The following is a 21,052-nucleotide window of genomic DNA, read 5'->3' on the forward strand; positions in this document are numbered from 1 at the left end:
GTGTCCGTAGTTTCACTAATGCTACACTGTATATAGATATACAGTATATACTGTACATAATGTATATGGCATATAATAGGCACAGCACTATAGTATAACCGTATAATAGGATGGCATACATCAACATTTTCCGATTGTATGTTAACATACGTGCATGTTTAAAAAATATTAATGTCAATAAAATTATAAAAATGATCACCTATAATTCGTCAAAGTGACGAATTAAATTCTAGTGAGAAATTGTTTTTGTACAAAAAAAAATGTTTCTTCGCAATTTCTTTCTGTACAGATTTTGTGTAACAAATATCTCAAAAAGTTTAATGTCAATGATTACCAAAATTTCAGAATTTCTTTCAAATACTTTAACTAAGTCCTAATAAGCTTTTCAGCGTCATCACTCATCCGTGACGTCATTTATACGCCATTTTGTGAAATCACATTATCAATCATATCTCCATAATTAATTATCAGATATTAATGAAATTCACTACACGTAAACTTCAGGTCAAGGGTAAAAATATTAGCAAATAAAAACGCACGCGCACGTAGGGTCATGCGCGTGAAATCGCGCGTTAAAAATTTAAAAAGGTCAAAATTACGTTTTGATCAATTTAGAGCATGAATTAGGCCATTTGCGTGTTTTAAAAAATTACTGCGCAAAAACACGTTTTTGCACGTGCGTACTTAGAAAGCGTAAAAAATAATTTTTTTTTTGTACAAATTGCATTCTACTCATCTTCCTTGGTAGATTCACCAAATGTGAGTCCATTTCGATTTAAAATAGTGCTATACGAGCACGTTAAAAATGACAAAATGCGCACATTAATTGTACAAAAGTGCTAAAAATGGTAAAAATTAAGGCCTTTTTAAAAATAATATAACTCTTCAGAATGGCAGGTGACCCCCAATTTTTTTAACTTATTATGGAAGCCAATAAGTTGTAGATACAAATGTATATACACATTAGACGTACAAAATGGTATGACGTCATCAAATGGCCACTTGAATTTAAAAATTAGGAATTTTTATCTTTTTGTGTAGGTTATCGTATTCAATAGTGCGTATCTCCGTTATTTTAGCCCGATTTTCACTAAAATTTTAGTATGTACTTGCTAAATTAATTATCTTTATCATGAGTTGCCAACTTTTCATTATGATGACGTTATCATGCGTAAAAATTTGAATAACATGGTGCGATTAATTTCAACTTCAGCGTATATTTGAATATCTCGCAACTCTTCAGAATTGAAGGTTACCTTGATGATTATAAATTATTATGAAAGCTGTTGAAATGTAGATATGAATTCATATAAAAACCAAGTCTATCGGATGTTGTGACGTTATCATATGGCCAGTTGAAGTTAAAAAGTAGTTTTTTCATCTTTTGCGTCAAAATTATACAAATTTCAAAAAGCACGCATTGCGCTTCTACGTGTCAAATTTTCTTCCAATCCTTATATTTATTTGCTCGATTCATTATCTTTCGAAATTGTCATCTTAGAGTTTATTTTGATAATTCCATCATACCAAAAAATTAGAACATGATTTGGGTCCCGTAATTTCACCTATGCTACAATGTATAAAGATATACAGTATATACTGTACATATTGTATATGACACATAATAGGTACAACTCAGCACTATAAGCGTATATGTATCATGTCATAGGATGGCGTACATCAACTTTTTACGATCGTATGTTAACGTACGTGCATGTTTAAAAAAATGTTAATTTCATTAAAATGATAAAACGTACGTGCATGTTTAAAAAAATGTTAATTTCATTAAAATGATAAAAATGATCACCTATAATTCGTCAAAGTGACGAATTAAATTCTAGTTTTAATTAGGTTTGTAAAAGTTTTTAATAAACCATATCCCAACAGTACTGTACTTTCGGAATTACGTTTCATCCAAGCTTTTGACATATTTTTTTCGCTTAATATATTTTTATGGATTATTATATCATAATATTAATTCGTATTACGTAGGCAGATAGACAAACATAGTTTATAGTTTTGTTTATTGATGACAAATGGAGCATAGGCAACTGTGTTACTGATCCGTAGAGTTATTTTAAATCATTGGGGATGGATTTTAGTTTAACGTGCCGAAACACGAAAGCATACGGTCTACTATACTGTCATTTGATATTGGAACATGCTTGATTTTACTTTTAAAAATTGTATAGAAGGCACTGATGGAAATACAGTTTAATAATAAAAGTCTAATGAGATTAGATATATTTGTTTTATTGCTGATGATGGTGCCTGTGGTATGGAGTTATAATGATGCAGTCAAGCATGACCAGATTGCAAATTAAAATCATCAATGTATGTTAAATACAAAGAAAATGATGATGTTTGAAATTATAATCATTTTACTGTGTAGCTAGGATTGTTGGAGAAAGGTTAAAAAAGGGGGAGGTCAAAGTGCTTAGTAGAATTGGCCAATAAATCTTCAATGACTGCTAGTTGCTACTGTAGTTTGAAAAAGGAATCCCTGGCTGTTTGTTTATGTGACAAAAAAATGTGATGTGCCCATACATGATGATGTCATATCAGTACCATATTTGGGCATATTACTACCATATTTGGGCACATGACATTTTTCTTTGGTAAAACTAGTTTGATAGTGTAGACAGAGTTTTAAAGCTATCCTTTTCAGATTTATGGTATTAGCCATTATATTTTGCTAAAACGGCAGACTATCGAAAATTGTTTAATTTGGTGAAATGTGTCCAGATACACAGTTTCCCTCATCACTGAAATGTATAGTTTTTGTAAATGCATTTGACCAGTTTATCAACCATATAGTATTGTATTTCTTGAACTTTATTTTTTAGATTTCTAAAGTATAAATTTCTTTTTCACCTGTCATGTTAATTAAAAATATAATAATGTCAAAGTTCATTTATCTGCTTTATTAATTTTTCTATGGCAGTGAAACTTGAAAGGGAAGCCTGCGTAGCTTCTAGCATCTTTTGATAGATTCACATTGAATCGATAACTTTCTTGTTTTTTATGACGCTTTTATATCGCTTGACACAACTTGATTAAGTGATATATTTAATTCTTGACAAGTGTCTTTATTCAAAACTGTTGTGATAACTTATTTATTTATATCTATTTTTTTACACACACATATCAAATCGCAATGATGCAGCTTATTTTGTTCAAAAGTATTCTACAGCAGTAACTGATTTTTTTTACTGCAGTAAAGTTTTTGAAGCAGTCAATAAAATGGTCTGATTACTCAAATAATTTCTAAAAAGAGTTTAAAACAAAATGTAGATACTGCAGTAACTACATTAGAATGATTTAGACATTGCCGCTTACTTATTTGATTATAAAAAAAATTAATTGGGGTGTAAAAAAGCAAGACAAATAGGGCCTACTGTAAAACTAAAACCTAAATTCCGAAGATATGATTCAGGAACAATGCTTGTCTCTCAGCATGAACCTAGCTCCTCTATATTACACCATCACACCATGAGCAGTCGTTTTCAACCGCAAACCGTTGTGCACTCAGCATGACATGTTGCGTTTCCTTTCTGGTGCGAAATAGATGATCGTATAAAATTACACGAAAAATGCAGTAAAGGTGAGGTTAGATAAATGATGAATATCATAGTCATCTTGTCTCTCATTAAAGAAGAACGAGCTTGACAAGAATCGGTCTGATGTTTTTAATTTAAACATTTAAGATTCAAGGACAGGAATAATATCTGGAAAATCTTTGGTTGAAGCATTGAGGTAGAAATAATTGTGGTTGAAGTGACCATTCGGATGTACCCACCAAGTTCCCAGTTCCTCAATTTGAATGTCCACATTAATTCATACGTAATAAAACAACGCAATTTTAGTTTAAATATTGGTTATGATTTATTTATTTCAGTCACTTGTTGTATTTGATTAATGATTGGGACTTAATTACCATTGAGTATACTTTTTCCTTTGAGTACAATGTATTTTGAGTGTTGATAAAGGAGCTTGATTTGTTGTTTAACGTTTTCAAATGATTTTCGACAACACAACAATTAACTCACTCGATAGTTATGTTATAAAAGTACAGGTCAGATTTCAACCAACTGTATTTTTTGATAAAAAAATTAAATTGATCTTTTATTCTTTGTTTACCCAGTTTTTAAAAAAAATTTTCAAGACTAGAGACAAGTTTGTCAGTAGCTGGATTGCCTGCCAAAGAAAACAGTATTGTAATTGACGGAAACATTTCACAAACAACAATTAAGTCCTTAACTTAAATATCTAATCTCTTTTTGTCATAAAACTGCCGATAAATGACAAATCTAAAATCTTGCTCAATTAGATACTTGATAAGGTCAAAGGTTACCTTGTTTGTGTACAAATATGCATATTCTATGAACAATAATACTGTATCCATTTTGTTTTTAAAACGATGAATTTGGAAATATATTTAAAAATGAATATAACAATTTTTCATGCGGACAAAACTCATAAACAATTTTCGTATGGACAGAAGTCATACTTACATTTGCCTCTCTCAACCCAGATAAATGGATGAAAGTGACGAGAACAAACGAAGCAATGTTAGATGATTGATGAATAGATATTGATGATTGGTGGTATGAAATATGTCTATAAATAAATGATCCATATTTTATAATCTAATTAATTTTAACCGAGACCGGCATTAAGATTTTCTTTAAATATAAATAATAATATTCGTTCTTATAGCGCTTATTGCACAATGCTTCTAAGCGCTTCACATCATTACCCCAGTCATTTTTTTGGATCAAACACGTATGGAAACATATTCCCATAATGCAGCTAAAACTTTGTGCTGATTATTATTAACGAAATATTATAATATATTTTTTAATATATGTTAATCCTTATCTCGGATAAAATGAATTATATTATAAAATATGGATCAACACAGTCTTCTGTTGTATGTCATTAACATCCATCAATATCTATTCATCAATCATCTTACTTCATTTGTTCTCATCTCTTTGATCTCATCTAATTTACCTTTTGAACCAATGATGAAAAAAAAAAACTCAACTGACCCAATTCCATATTATCTATACATGAATGTTCTTAACACATTTGCTTTTCTTTATGAGTAAATAAGATGCAAGACATTCTTGTAAATGCTGTTTTCATCTCGCTGAATTATCTTGGATCTTCATTTTTCCATCAACTGTTTTCCAGAATAATATTTTAATACTTTTACAAATATCATTTCGTCACTCGAATCATCAATATTTGATTACCGTTGTAGCCATAAAACAGAATTGCAATTAATTCCTTTGAAAGACATAAAATAAACTTTATATTTCCTTTTTTCAAGATTTTAATGTTCAATTGACACCATTTTTATGAAAAAAATTAGGTTTTTGACAAGGTTATTAATGCAGCAAGAAGAGAATTAACATATTATGTATTAGCAGGTGTTTTTCCTTCCTGTTTTTAAATTTTTTTTAATATAGAAGTTGGTGAAAGATGTGCAACATAATTCCACAAATGTTGTGTGATGAAACCAAAGTTGGTTTCATTTTCGTGTAAAGTTTGATCAAATGTTCTGTTTTTGCAAAGGTTGCAATATCTTTACAGGCGTGTTTTTAACCTCCCTTGTAAGCTTTTGGAAAATTGTCTTGTTAAGGTAGAATCATAACCTTCCATTAATTTTTCAAATGTTTCTGAAAAATGATCACACATGGAGGACATGTTGTCAGCTTCATTGCTAATTCATTGCTATTTTTAAATTGCGAAGGAAAGATTTATTTAAGTATAAACACTTTTATTTCCATGGTGATACACAAAAAACAGAAATCATATTTGACACAAACATAGAAAATGCATAGTTGTTTTTATTTTTTTTTATACTTTTTTTTAGCAAAGTTTTTAGGACATAAACTAGTTTGACAAAAAAGTTAGGTGTAGTGATATTCCCAAATATGGTAGTGATATGACATTATCATGTCCAAATATAGGCACATCATCATTTTTGTCACATAAAGTTTGATAGTGTAGACAGAGCTTTAGAAAGTAATGTGATACTGTAGTTAAATTGAGAATCATGTATAGGGATTGTTGAAGTTGTCTATGGGTATTACAGTAGTAGTGGTTTGAAAGTGGTATAAAAAGTGTGAGCAGTATTACAAGATTTTCTACTATTAAACACCTCCAAACCAGACTTTCTAAATACCGTAAACTCTACCATTTTGCCGCAATTTTTTTACTATTGACAAATTATTTCTGAAAGAAGACGATTTTGCCAGCTAAAGGATGTAAATTTTTTGCAGAGTGTTCATTGTTTTAAAATTAGTTTCTAATTGTGTTCAGTTTTTAGAAGATACTATGTTCTTGTGAAGGATTTTAAGCAAAATTAGAATTGACAATCTGACATTGGTGATTTGTTGTGTAATATTAGAACATTTATTGTTCTGTAATATTAGAACGCCAAGGAAATTGTCCTAACATAAAAAAGAAATGTCAAGTTTGTTTGTCATAAAATGTTTTTCGAATGTGAAAGAAGTGAGCAAGACAGGATTTGACAAATCGTAAACATAGGTGTTATTAACCTCAGTGTGTTCCTTGTTGTGCCATTATAACTCAACTGATTTGACAGTGATAAAATATCAAATGTATATTTGTTGAACATATGTTGTAATGGTTTATAAGGTTAATGGCGCTTTATTAGAAAACCTTCAATAAGGACAGTGACCTTTTCAATTTTAAAAACATTCATTTGCTAAAATTATCTAATAATTTTATATCTAATAATTCGTCACATCACAATCTGTACAAGATTTCATCTACATATTTCATTTATTTTCGACAAAAATGTCTAAAGGTATGTCTACACTACCAAACTAGTTTGACAAAAGAAGTGTGATGTGCCCAAATATGGTAGTGATATGCCCAAATAAATATAGTAGTGATATGACATCATCATGTCCATATATGGGCAAATCACATTTTTTTGCAACATAAAGTTTGATAGTGTTGACAGAGCTTAAGGCTTCTAAAGAGTCAAGTCCCTGAAGGTATCATGATACATTTTGATTTTATGATCATTTGGGAAATTATCTTGTGACGTAAACACAAACTATAGTTGAAAATTGTTCTCATGAATAGATTTTATGTTAAATTAACTATCTATATTCAAATATTATTTCACCTATAAAGTTTCTATTATTTATTCATAAAGTAGTTTAAAGTGTGATATTGTAGGTTAAATGGTTTAGTCTAAATTGTATAGTGGCTTCTATTTCGTTTAAATGGTTTGTCACATTTCAAATATAAACAATTACTTACTGGTTCAGTGAACGACATAAAACTCTTAATGTTTCAAAGGCCATTACATTTTGTAACTGTTACTAAATAGATAAAAAATGAACGAGAAATAAAAACTTTATTCTCTCGCAAATGATTTATTTTAGCTTAGAAATGTTTTATGTGAAGTTATAAAATATTACAGAAGATGATTCCATCGACATACTGTTATTATACTTTTGCATATCCCATAACAACCATTATTACATAATGTATTTGGAAGAAATGTACAATAACTTTGGTTCCAAGGACACATGTATAATAATTTGTCTTCTTTTACATATCTCATAACTCCAAAGATTTTACTATCCACTCTTTTTAAATTTAATTTAAAAATTGTAAAGACATACTGTACCATATAACGAATTGTGTTAATAGATTTTTTAAAATTGTGATGGATTCCCTTATCTGTTTATCCAATGCACTACTTTCTTTACATGCAACTGTACTGTTTTCCAGTGACTACTGAAAATAGTTGAGTTGATAGTATATTTCGTTGATGCATTACTCCATTTATAAAGTAGAGAAAATAAAAACATTTCAAATTGTCTGTAGGCCTATATTGTACAAAATATTTAAGATGATTAAATTCAGTATATTGAATTTGTTTGCTGTTTACTGAAACAGTGAAAGTACCTGTCAATGTCTGTTTGATGATGATGGTGTTGCTATGTATGGGCTGTCAACATAATGCTTAGAGTATCTACAATACTATATTTACACAAAACACTAAGTGCAGACAATACAGGTAGGTTGTGTCCTTGATTAAACTGCACATGTAATCCTCAATTACAATAGTATTCATGTTTAGAAAAAAAGAAGGTACATTTTGAAGTACATTTACAATTGTCATTGTTAATCAATGAAACTTGACTTGAATAGATTTTGCTATTTTAGTGCTAGTTTATACTGTATTGAAATCAAGGTTGGTTACCAAAAATATACAGAAACCGGTTTAATGCTAATCTGCCTTGTTCAGACAGTAACCTGTGTCACTTCTGACGGATCACAGATGAATGACTAAAAGTAGTGCAGGTTTTCTTCATCTTGAATATTGAAATCTAAGTTGGTACCGAAAGTGAAAAAGTTTATGCTAATCTATACTGCCTTGTTCAGACAGTAACTTTTGTTAATCCGGATCACAGACAAATGACTAGAGTAGTGCAGGTTTTCTTCATCTTGAATATTGAAATCTAAGTTGTTACTGAAAGTGAAGCAGTTTATGCTAATCTACTGCCTTGTTCAGACAGTAACTTTTGTTAATCCGGATCACAGACAAATGGCTAGAGTAGTGCAGGTTTTCTTCATCTTGAATATTGAAATCTAAGTTGGTACTGAAAGTGAAGCAGTTTATGCTAATCTACTGCCTTGTTCAGGAAGTAACTTTTGTTAATCCGGATCACAGATAAATGACTAAAGTAGTGCATGTTTTCTTCATAGTGCAGGTTTCCTTTGGTTGGTACTGAAAGTGAAACAGTTTATGCAAATCTACTGCCTTGTTCAGACAGTAATCTTGTCAGTCGTAATCACACTGACGATATCTGAAGTACATATAGTGCAGGTTTTTCTTCATTCTGATTAGTGAAAACTAGGTTGGTTTAGTGTGTACAAGAAGGGAAACTATTATGTGGACACTTTGTTAGAACCCAAAAGTGTCCCCTTTATAGGAGTTCTAATTTTACATATTTAAATTTATTTACAAATTGTTTGAGGAATATCACTTCACCAGGTGTATCTTTATAACATACTAACTATAATTGTCTCTGAATTTCTTGTACAAATATAACTGTCAGCCCAGTAGCAAATATCCTATTAGATCATTATTGCCATAATTGCTTTAGAGAAATCCAATTTGTGTATTTACACAAAAAACTATCAATTAGTGTCAATGTAGAATAAGCTCTAAGGAATGAGAAAATTGTTCTCCCTGCTCAAAGGAACTCCATTAATCTTTAGTTGGTTATATTAATGCGATACAATTACAATTCCCCTGTCAAAACCTTTCAAAGAACGTGTTATATTAAAGGTGTATATATTGCAAACATTTATATTATCAAGTTGTGCAGAAAGAAAGAGTTGTTCTCCAAGATTTCAGACAAAACTTCATGTTTACCAACTTTTTTCTCCAAATTTGATACATTGAATGACCGATATTACAAAGTACAATACATACAATACAAGTACAATAAGTAGAATGGGTGTATATGATGATAAAGCTTGTTAATGAAAAGGATTTTGTTGTGGAAAAAAAGTCTAATCAGTTTGTATCAAATAAAGAAAAAAAATTACTGTACAGAAAATCAGTGATTGCAGAGTGAGAGTGAGAGTGAGACAAGGCCTCTATTACAATGAATGCTAAGACAAGTTAAAAACTTATTTCCACTTTATACAATTCCTAGAAACAAAGAAATGATGATGATACTTGTTGGTTGCAATGTATTCACTTTCCTTCACATCTTGGTTAAACTGTTTATCAAAAAAGGAAATAGTTTAGAAAGATGAGAAAACGGTTTTAAAGAACACACACATAGTGTTTTGGTTAGACATGCTCCAAGTCTGTATTTATTGACTTTTTTATGTCATTCCACACATCGTTTTTATTTTTGTCTGAAAATCCAAACTCAAGTAATACATGTATGAAACGCCATATGTGCAAAAATATTTATATTTTTACTAATATTAAGACAAAACTCCGTCTGGAGTCCAGACTATGTTTTGGTATAAACTACCAAAGCAACTTATTACTTCTGAGAATACTGGATGTTCTTTTCTAGTTCACCAAAATAATTTTAGATGAATTTGAATTTTCTTAATCTTTATCAAGACTGACAGTGAGCTGTCTTACAAAAAGCCAAAGAAAGAAGAAAATTAGAATATTAAAATAAACAAGTGGAGTCAGAAATAGAGTAAAGTTTAAATTCAATTACAAACTAAAATATTAGCAAGATACTTTTCATATAACATTTCAGTGTACTTCACATCTGTATTTCGTCTGATGCTGAGTTGTCTTGCTGCTTTGTATGGTGTACTGCCAAAGACCTGTCAGAAAGCATAACAATGTGGTAGATGTCTGTTAGCGTTCTTGTACAAGAGGCAGTGAGCACAGCGTGGGCAACAAACTTACAATGTTCCAACTGTCATCTGTTGTTTCATAATATTTTAGTTGACTTGCTCTTTATAATTTCTTAGAATGTTTCTAATTTAGTTTTTATTTCTTAATTTGAGAGTAAAAGAAAAAAGAGAAAGTAGCGTCAGTTAATAAAATATTATTTATTATTTAAACTCCAAATTCAGATTTTTAGCAATACTGCTAATCAAAATTAGTTAATACAAATTTTCCATTCAAATCAAATTTTCTAATAATCTGTGGAATATAATATTACAGTAGAAACATTTTTTTAATGATATTTGGTCATTTAGTTTTAATCTCCAGATTTGTTGTTTGATATCCTTGTCTCACTCTGCCATATCGAATAAATACAGTGATTTTATTTAGCTTTAGTCTCTAGAGCATTTAGTTTGTCATCTGAAGTGTAATAAATATAGCAAGATTACATCTCTCATTGTTCGAACAAGAAAGAGGGGAAATTTATTTAATTATTTCTATGCACATTTTTTATACAGCAATATTAATTGTCTAAAGTACTATAAATATAATGAAAGGGACTGACACAGCTGTGTACATAACTGTATGTCAGATTATATAAATGGGCTTATAAATAGTTTTATACATAATGGAAAGTGATTGTAGGCATTTTGTTTGATTGAAATGAATACTGTGTTTTTCTTTTTATTTTCAATGTCTGAGCAGTATTTATGTAAAGATGAAAAGTTCATCTTCCTATTTTGAGAAAAATGATTTGGAAGATTTAGGTATTTTACAAAATAAATTATTATTGAAACTGAAGTTGATATGTCTTGCTAAGAATAAAGAAAAGAAAATTCAAAATAAACATATTTTGAGAGAAATTGTTTAGAAGATTTAGGTATTTTAGAAAATAAATTATTATTGAAACTGAAGTTGAGATGTCTTGCTAAGAATAAAGAAAAGAAAATTCAAAATAAACATATTTTGAGAGAAATGGTTTGGAAGATTTAGGTATTTTAGAAAATAAATTATTGAAACTGAAGTTGAGCTGTCTTGCTAAGAATAAAGAAAAGAAATCCAAAATAAACGTATTTTGAGAGAAATGGTTTTATGTATTTTGGAACATACAGTAAATTTGAACAAATTTAGTAAACAATTGTGCTTTTTCCTTCTTTCTCTATAAATTGTATTTTATTAATTTGTATTTACAGTATTGTATGCTACTGTGCGGACCAAATTGATGATAATATATGGATTGAATGATTTTAATAAGTTCATTGTACATTAAAATTGTTCATTATTTTCAATTTTCATATCTTTTGATGATTTTATTTATTCCTTTTTTTTCAGTGAAAATGAAAATTGTCGTAACCATGGAAATAATACATAACATGCAAAATAACAGAAAAATGTAAAGAAATCGTCTTGCTGAAAACGGAAAAATGTCTGCAAAAGAATATTACCAAATGAGACACCCTCATGGAGACTTTATGAACTTTGGTTCACTCGAGGACTTTTTAGAAGAACGAGGAAACACGATTGACCATGCGGGTTGGTCTTTGCGCCATCTTCAACGTAAATTCCGAGGAATGGACATTGAGGATTTGTACCAGAAATATTGCGTGTGGTTGAAAAGAGCATTGCTGTCACTGTTCTGTTTGATGGGATTGTTAAACGCTGCATGTATGCTAGTTATAAATGTTATTTGTCATAAGGTACGTTTTAGAATTCTAATTCATTCTTTAAATTAGAAATATTTTACTTTTATTACTTGGAAAAATTGAGACCAACGGCAGTGAAAAGCATTTGAAATGTCAACTTGCTAGAGGAGGCCAACTTTGGAAAATCTCGTCAACATTTTTTATTTCTTTAATGGAATATAAGTCTGTGTTCTTCTATGAGCTGCATAGAGAAATGTTTAGATTCGGGAACAAAATGAGTCATACTCTTAAGGTGAAATGGGTATATAATACAGATACCTTTCTTTCATATATTCAATAAGTTGTAATAATAAATTTAGTTAATGTTCCTATATTTAATTTATTCGTCTAGTTCATATTTGTTAAACTAAAATAACATTCCTAAAATATGACAGTGGCTTCTAACCTAGTATAATCTGTGATGGAGTCTGTTATTAAATCTTCCAGACTTCAACTCTCCGTGCCATATTATCAGTTTGGAATCACAGCCCCAGATGTATTTATTTGTTCAATTAATGTGAACAAATTGTGTTAGACACTTGAGTAAATACCCACAGAAAATCAAAGGATTATTAAGAGGAATTAATTAATATATGTTGATAGCTGGTAAATTGACATAGCTAGCCAGACTTTACTTTAGAGATTTTGTAAAGGTATAGTTTTTTTTCAAGTGTATGTTTCATTGATACAAAATTAAAAGTCAAACAATTCCAAGTTTTTGGTGTTTTTTTGCAACTTTAAAATGGGTACTATTGCGTGGTAGGTGGATCTATTGCATGGTTAACAGTTAATATACTCCAAGTCATTGGTTCAACTCCTTGTTTCATACTTAGAGAATAAATCTTACTATGTATCTTCAAGATATCACTTATGGCAAAAACATTGGTTAGATTTTGCAATAATTAAGTTAGTTTTCAAAATAACTTAAGCAAATGGATAATAAAGTTTTTTTCAATTGATATGATGATATTTAGGAATTGAATAATAACCAATATATTTCATTCTTTTGCAATGCATAGTTTTTTTAGAAAATTTAGAAAACAGATTATGAAAATGCTATTCCTAAAGGTTCAAGTTTATATCTGTCACATGATATTATCGCCTGTGGGTTTATTACTTGATATGTTTGTTTAAATGGTGAATTTGTTTACTCCGCCCATTTATGCTCGTGGGTTTGTTTTTTAATTGGTTTATTAATTACAATCGTTTATTTTTCTTCTACTCTAGTTATATTTATTATAGACCTCCCAGGTATTTAGGTTTTTCTGAATTCTCTATCTTAAAAATTTACATTTTACATCAAATTTATTCAATAAGATTTTAAGTACCGGTAGCTCATAATTACTTACTTGTAATTTGGCAAAATACCATATTTACAATTTTTTTTTATTGGAATATGGTATTTTGTTGAATTACAAGTAATTATTATTATTACAATCTTATTTAATCAATTTTATGTAAAAAGTTAATTTGTTTTATTGTATTTAGCAAACTGTTAAGTTTTCTTTCCATACATTTAAAGGTAATACTAGGCATACCTTAGTTTTAGTTAAAAGCCCAGTATACCTTGGTCCTTGAATACACTTTACCAGATTTAATGTCTCTTGTGGGCCTATCCCTGAATCAGTCCTGCGCAAATTTACTCCAAAAAAAAACGAATCCAATTTCAAGGACTGTAATTTATGTAAACTAAAATGTTGTCATTTTAAAATGGATATTTAAAAGAATAATGTTTTGTATATCTTATTTTTGTCAACAGGATCATCTTCGTTGGGAGCAGCTTAGTCTACTACTTATATCTTCTCTTATATTCTTAGTTTTCTTTATCGTCACAAATCTCGACACAATTGTACGTGGACTTATGCTAACTATTTCAATCATAGTCTGGTTAAACATTGTAATAACGACATATATAGTCATTGCGCTGCAAAAGGTGCATTATCCATTTGATGAAGTCGGAACGATTATACTAATTACTGTGTTGGTGTACACGATGTTACCGTTGTCACGGATTCAAGCGGTGGTTATTGGAGTTATAACTTGTTTTCCACATATTGTGTTATTAGCAGTGCTTTCAAAAGAGAACAGTAATGTAACGGACAATGACATTCTTCTTCAAGTGAGTACCTTTTTATATCGGGGCCTTTAATCTTTTACGCAACGCAATGGTGTACACACAGCGCAAATGAGTTGACCAATCACAAGCAACAGTTTGGATGTCCATCGCGTCATGATTGGTCTAATTACTTGTGTTGTGCTTACGTCTTTGCATTGCGTCCTAGTCGGTGAGATTCCATGTCAAAAATAATTGTACTACAGTTTACTGCAGTAAACTACATTTTGTTTATGCTTTAACATTGTTTATGCAAGAATTTAGCAACTTTTATTGGGGGATGAGTGACTGCCTAAACATAAAAAAATATATATTTACTGCAGTAATAGAATAATTTTGGCATAAAGAACATTTTTTAATTGAATATTTATTCATTAATGTATATTTTTGTTTTACATTCATCCATACAACTATTTATTCCAATACAATGAATACAACAGACATTTTTTTTCCACAAATTTTGTTCTAACATTTTTTTTGGTTGTCTATTTCAGATTTTTGCAAATTTAGTAATTTTCGTTTGTGTAAACTTCACTGGGTTGTATCATAAACATTTGCTGGATATAGCGCAACGACGTACTTTTCTAGATACAAGAAGCTGTATAGAGTCCAGGATCAAGCTAGAACATTCTCAAGCCCAACAGGTGAGTCATAATAATAATATCCTGGATTTATATAGCGCCTAATGTTGTGAAATCTCTAAACGCTGTAACTAATACGATAAAAGGGATTCCAACCATGTCAAAAAAAACCTCAAACCAAAGTAAGGGGATACGCTTTCGTCGCTAACCAGGGATTCCGATTGGTCTAATTAAACCCCAGTCAGCACCAGTTGTGTCTTGGTCATCCCGCACTCAGGGGCCTCCTACCCTACTTAAACTAGATCTGAAACCATCTAGGTGGCATGGTAAAGGAGAAAAAAGTGGATTAATATGCTTCATTAAACAAGTATGTCTTAAGAAGCCTCTTAAAAAGAGCCACAGACTGTGCATCTTTAATACAGTTTGGAAGAGAATTCCAAAGCATAGGAGCTTCATAAGATAATACACGATGGCCATATTTGAGCGTTAATGTTTAGTTCTATTGCATGCCTCCATTCAGTTCTACTGCATCATAAATTTCTGTTTTGTTTTATTAAATCGTTCTATTGCACATTCAGTTTGTTGTAATCTTTTTTGAGAATTTTGTGCAACGCAAGACTAGTGAAACTTGAGCATTCGAAAATCAACCTGTACTGTTCTACTAGGCGGTTGTTTTAATGGTCTAGTCTCGCGTCTATAACTGTACAGATAGACTCCTACATCTTTCTATTAATGGGTGGCTAGTTGGTGACAGGAACTCTAGTTGATCATACCCAGTACCGTTTTGATTTTACGATCATTCGGCAAAACACCTCACAACGAAAATCAACCTAGTGCTCTACTCTGCGGCCTAAAATCTTGCTTAATGGTCCAGTCTAGCTACTTATGTAGCTTCAACAATAATTAAAGATGAAAGCAGTGGATTAATTGAATATTATAGTAATAATAATATTATAAAATGATATCATTAGAACAGTTACAATAAAATGAATATGTTCATCCTTTAAAAGCCTTTTTCAACTCATGCAAATATTCACTCGATTCATAAACATTCATTATTTGTATAATTTTAGTCAGTGATTACAGAATTGCTTATGCTCAATATATTTTGCAGTTTTGTTTAAAGGTTTCCATGGCAAATAAACACTAGTAAAGTACTTCTGTTTTATACATCACACCGTGCATACAATAATAGCTAAAACGGAAATAAAGAAAATGTATTGCATAATATAATTGACTGCAGAAGATTAATATGGGATAATACAACAACAACATAAACATTGTGACATTCTCAACTCTGTTTCCTTTTTAGGAATTATTTTGATGTACTTTAACCTTTCTTCTTTAATAATAGCATTTTTCAGTTATTTTTATCAAATGTAAATATTAAGTAGTTTATTGATGGTATTAATGTCTAAGACTTAGATCAAGATAGCTTCATTTAAATTACAACACGCCTATTTAAAGCGCATATAAAGCTCTCTCCTACAATGAAACGATGATTTGTTCGTCTACGGATTACATTGATAACAATTGCTTTGAAGAAATGCCCGTAAACCGACTCAAAAAGTCATTCCACATCTAGTTTTACCATCAAAGTTAATTGAATCATGCAGTTATATCTTAGAGAATTTATTTATCCTAACATTTCTTCTATTAAAGTATTGTTTCTTTAAGACAAAATCGAAAAAACTATAGCTAATTTATATCTGTTTGAATTTATTTCTTTGAATTTAAATTGATGTGTTTTATGTGTTTTTAATCTTCTATTATACAAATACAGTAGAACCCCTATTAAAGAGTTGCTTTTGGGGTCCAACAAAATGTCCCCTAATGGAGTCCCTTGAATAGGTTTGGCCTTAGTGTTAAAATGTACATTGACCCTTGTTTGTTTCATAGTAAAGTGTCCCTAAAAAGAGGGGTTCTAGTAGTGCCGTAACAGCTATGAGTTCTCCCTGGCTAAACCCAGGGACCTCAAGGCTTTAAGGGACCCAGAACATAGCCACAAAGCAACTACCCAGCGTTGGAGGGCCCCTTAGGAGTGCTAAACCAGGGGCCTTTGCCCCCTGCATTATGCCACTGGGTTCTAGAAGATCATTCACTTTTTTAAAGTGAATTCTTATTCAGTAATTGCAACATTAACAACGATTTAACTCAAATCGCATCAGTAAATATCTCATCTACAAACTTGAAAGTGCTTGTGAGTGATACATTTAAATTTTGATTGGTGTGGTAAAATTTAAATTATTTTTAAGAGATGAGATTTGTTGATCCTTTTAAAAAGTATTACTCTAGTTGAACTATACTTGAACTCCATGTTTTATTTCTCACTTATTGATATTTCAGTTGACAAATTCATTGAAAAGTATGTCTAGTATGCTGTGTTATTTACGATGGGTTAGGAATTAAAAAAAAGTGATGCATTTTCTGGAAGTCTCTGGATTTAACTCTGTAATTAATCATTCCTAATGGGCAGACCTATGGAGTTATGCTTTCATATTGTACGCGGCGTACAACTCCATAGGTCTGAACCAGGAAAAGATTAGTGGAAGCCACCTCGTATGACACTACTCTTTCGTTTGTTACGACAGCTCAAGGTACAAGATTAGTGAACGCCGCTTACGATACGAAAGCCATGCATCAACGATTTTGACCTCTAACCAATCAAATTTACTCCTGCATACCAAATCGGTGACAATTCAGTTTGAAACGAAAGCGTTAGTTAGGCAAATCTGTACACTTTTCTGTTACGACGCTAATTATAATATGACATTGCTTGCGATACGAAAGCATAACTCCATAGATCTGAACATACCCTTAGCTTGACTACAGAGGCCAAAGCCCCCCCTTTCCCTCTCCGGCAAATTTTCAGGGACCACACATGTCGTTTGGAACTGTGTAGTATAGTCTCGTTTCAGATATAAACAAAGGACTTTTATGAGAATTCTATATGCAAATCGTGCTACTTTTGTGCAATAATTGTTATTCGATTTAGATGTTACGGCTGACATGATTCGAGGATGTTCCGTTTTTTGGTAGCTCACCAATTTTGTAAACACAACCTTAGAATGAAAGGATGGGTTACGCCTCCAATCGACTAATCATGTATAAGAATAGTTTGGTGTGGGTGAGGTCAGTGTTCTGAAAGTTAAAATCAAAGATTTATGAAGTCTGTGATATTTAGGAAGATTTTCACAAAACCATAAATTATTGATCCCTGCTTCTTTTTTTAATCCCTGCTTCTTCTTTTTTTTCCATCCAGATTATAATTGTTTTCAACAATAATTAATAATACAGTAGAACCCTAGATGTCACCTTTGAGACCAAATGTCTACTAATCATTATCAATATTTATGCAATTACAATTTATTTATACAGAACTTGTTTATTATACGTCATGCTCTAATCCATTTGTTAGTTTATTTCCATAGTTGTTCCGGTATTATGAGATTATAGATTTAATTATTATTTTTTTGGAAACAAGTTTTGATTAAAAATTGATGGTGTATAATCTGATTAGGCTTACATTTCTAAAATCAATTCAAGTAAAGTTGAGAATGTTTAGTTTGTGCTACTAGGAATAGTACACATCAGAAGGGGACCTAGACCAACAGTACATAAATGCTTTGTACTTTATACAGACACACTTGACTTTGAAGACTGTCACCCCTGTAAAGCTCTATTTACACTATCAAACTTTATGTGACAACAAAATGTGATGTGCCCATATATGGACATGATGATGTCATATCACTACCATATTTGGGCATATCACCACCATATTTTGGCACATCACACTGTTTTTGTCAAATTAGTTTGATAGTGTAGACATAGCAAAGGCAAAGTTGAAGCGAATGTTGTTACATTACAGCAGCCAAAATGTTGAGACATTTTCAACTTTCTTTTTTAAAAGAATTCCTTAAGTTGTCACAAATTTCACAGTGAAATCCATTCCTGATGCTAAAGCTCTGTCTACACTATCAAACTAGACAAAAAAAGTGTGATGTACCCAAATCTGGTAGTGATATGACATCATACAATAAAAAGCAGTATGTGCTAGCATAATTAACTAGTGTCTTCTCGACAAACAACATAGTCACACCTGAATGGGTGTCATGTAATTACCCAAAGTTATGGTTTAATTATCTAAATTGATTACATTGATGACGGCAATAGCGTTATTTACGACTTATTTTATTTATCATGGAAATGCTCTTAATGTCAAAATCTGTATTATTCAACTTGTTCGATGATGAAACGTCTTTTAGTCAGCTTGTCCTGACCTTATATATCCACATCCGAGTCCTCTTCCTACTTTTCATTTGAGTGATTTATTACAACAAATTTTATGTGTTTACTAACTGTAAATGTTTATACAATTGTATTTTAATGTGGTTTGCAATTAGGGATCTTGCAAAGTCATTCTACTGCAGTTACTGCAGTAACTACATACCGTGTACATAACTTACAGCAATAACGTATGATTGTTAGTTTCTTTCAATGTACTGAATGTGCAATGTTGAGATCTGCACACAACAACTTCAAAATTGTTTACAAAAAGGTATTTATACTATGGTATCTTCCAAGCCCCTAGCCAGGATTTGTACAGGGTATTCTTTTTTCCAAAAAAGATGGAAAACAACACAACCTACGCTAGTTAAAGTCTATTTATCATCACATCTGATTCAGGTCTTTATTTTGAAAAGAGGGCTTTGTTTGAACTCTCAACCCCTGCTGGCCACAGGTTTGCTTCCAATTGTTAAAATTGGAGTAAATATTGCAAGGTATGTGAAGTAACCATTCAAATGGTAAGGACACATGTTATACTGTAGGTTTTTATACAGGGATATAAACATTTTTTATAGTAATGTAGTTTTATTTATGTTATCTATTTAAATCTTGTTAGGAAAAACTTGTTGAAATTAGTTTTATGTTTTGTGATATTTTCAGGAACGTTTGTTACTCTCCGTGTTGCCTGCGCATCTGGCTTATGAAATGAAAACAGAGATGATGGAGCGAGTGAGGGCGCCGACTATGCAACGATCGCCACATAGAAATGTAATGAATACCACACATTTTCATAATCTCTATGTGAAACGCCATAAAAATGTCAGGTGAGTTTTACGCTTACACATAACTTTGAACATCAATTAGGTAAGGTAACTTGCTTTTGACGAGAATTTTTTCTTAGTGAGTGGCCAATCGGTTTAGGCTGAGGCACCGAAAACCATAGCTATCAAATTGGCACAGGTTCAAGTCCTGGTGGTAAAACAAGTCTTCTATGATAAGGACTAGAGGACCCAGTACATCTCTTTAGATGAGTAAAGTCGCATTACACCGATGTTGGTCCATCAGCCCGTGTTGTGGACAGATGAAGGCATGCTGTTTGTTGCCAGTTATATGACATGAAGAGTCCACTAGAGACTACACTCAAAGTGAGGTTCTTCAAAGTACAGTAAAGGAAGGATATAAAGTGGCGGATACAGGATTTTTAAATAGGGAGCACAGGCCTACAAATGATGAAATGAAGTTGCCCAGTTTAATTTGATGTCCTATTTTTTATATTACAATTAGCTGGCACTTACTACCTGATGATAAAATCAGTTATTACTTTGATTAAATAGGTTATATAACGTTTATTCACTTTCTGCTAAAACCTTGTTTTTATTCTAAGCTGGACTAAATAGTAGAAATACTATGATAATAATAAAAAAAGTGGGTGATTAACAATGATGTTATTGTTTTGACAAGTGCATGTAAAATACTATTTGAAAGATGTTTCTGTTTTGAACAGTTTGTCTGTTATTCTACTTTATTGAAATCAAATGTAGCAAAGGTTGTATGATATGACGCAAGTAAAATTAAATTTTATTGAATGTTCCATCAGGTAGACAGGTATTTTCACCTGTGTCTGTGATAGTAAATAAAATGGTATGATTGTTGGAAATTATTTATTGATTTACATATCAAGAGTGTACCGTAATTGATGAGCAAGTTGCGGGCATTATAAAGGGTTGATAAATTGCATAAAATTGCATTTTTTCAAAATGATTCTACTGCAGTTACTGCAGTAACAGCATTTTAAAGTGAAATGATATACAGTATATGTTCAAACTACATATACTTTTTTATAATTTTCCTTTTATTTAAATGTACTGAACAGTGTTGAATTTACTGTTAATTTGAGAATATAAAATAACAGTTTTTTGAGTTTCTGCTGCCAAGGAATTGTGGGTATTTTATT

General features: G+C 31.0%; 1 protein-coding gene across 1 annotated transcript in view; it reads left to right on the forward strand.

The window, feature by feature from the left end:
- The window catches only part of LOC144849550 (adenylate cyclase type 2-like), a 69,110-nt gene that overhangs the window by 19,723 nt on the left and 28,335 nt on the right, over positions 1–21,052 (forward strand). Inside the window, exons 2-5 of the mRNA XM_078706491.1 lie at positions 11,765–12,129; positions 13,874–14,233; positions 14,722–14,871; positions 19,759–19,922. Of these exons, the coding sequence (XP_078562617.1) occupies positions 11,857–12,129; positions 13,874–14,233; positions 14,722–14,871; positions 19,759–19,922 (947 nt within the window). The 5' untranslated portion in view covers positions 11,765–11,856. The remainder of the gene's footprint in view (positions 1–11,764; positions 12,130–13,873; positions 14,234–14,721; positions 14,872–19,758; positions 19,923–21,052) is intronic.

Source organism: Antedon bifida, chromosome 8, assembly GCF_963402885.1.
Source record: "Antedon bifida chromosome 8, ecAntBifi1.1, whole genome shotgun sequence".
In the NCBI taxonomy this organism is placed as follows: Eukaryota; Metazoa; Echinodermata; class Crinoidea; order Comatulida; family Antedonidae; genus Antedon; species Antedon bifida.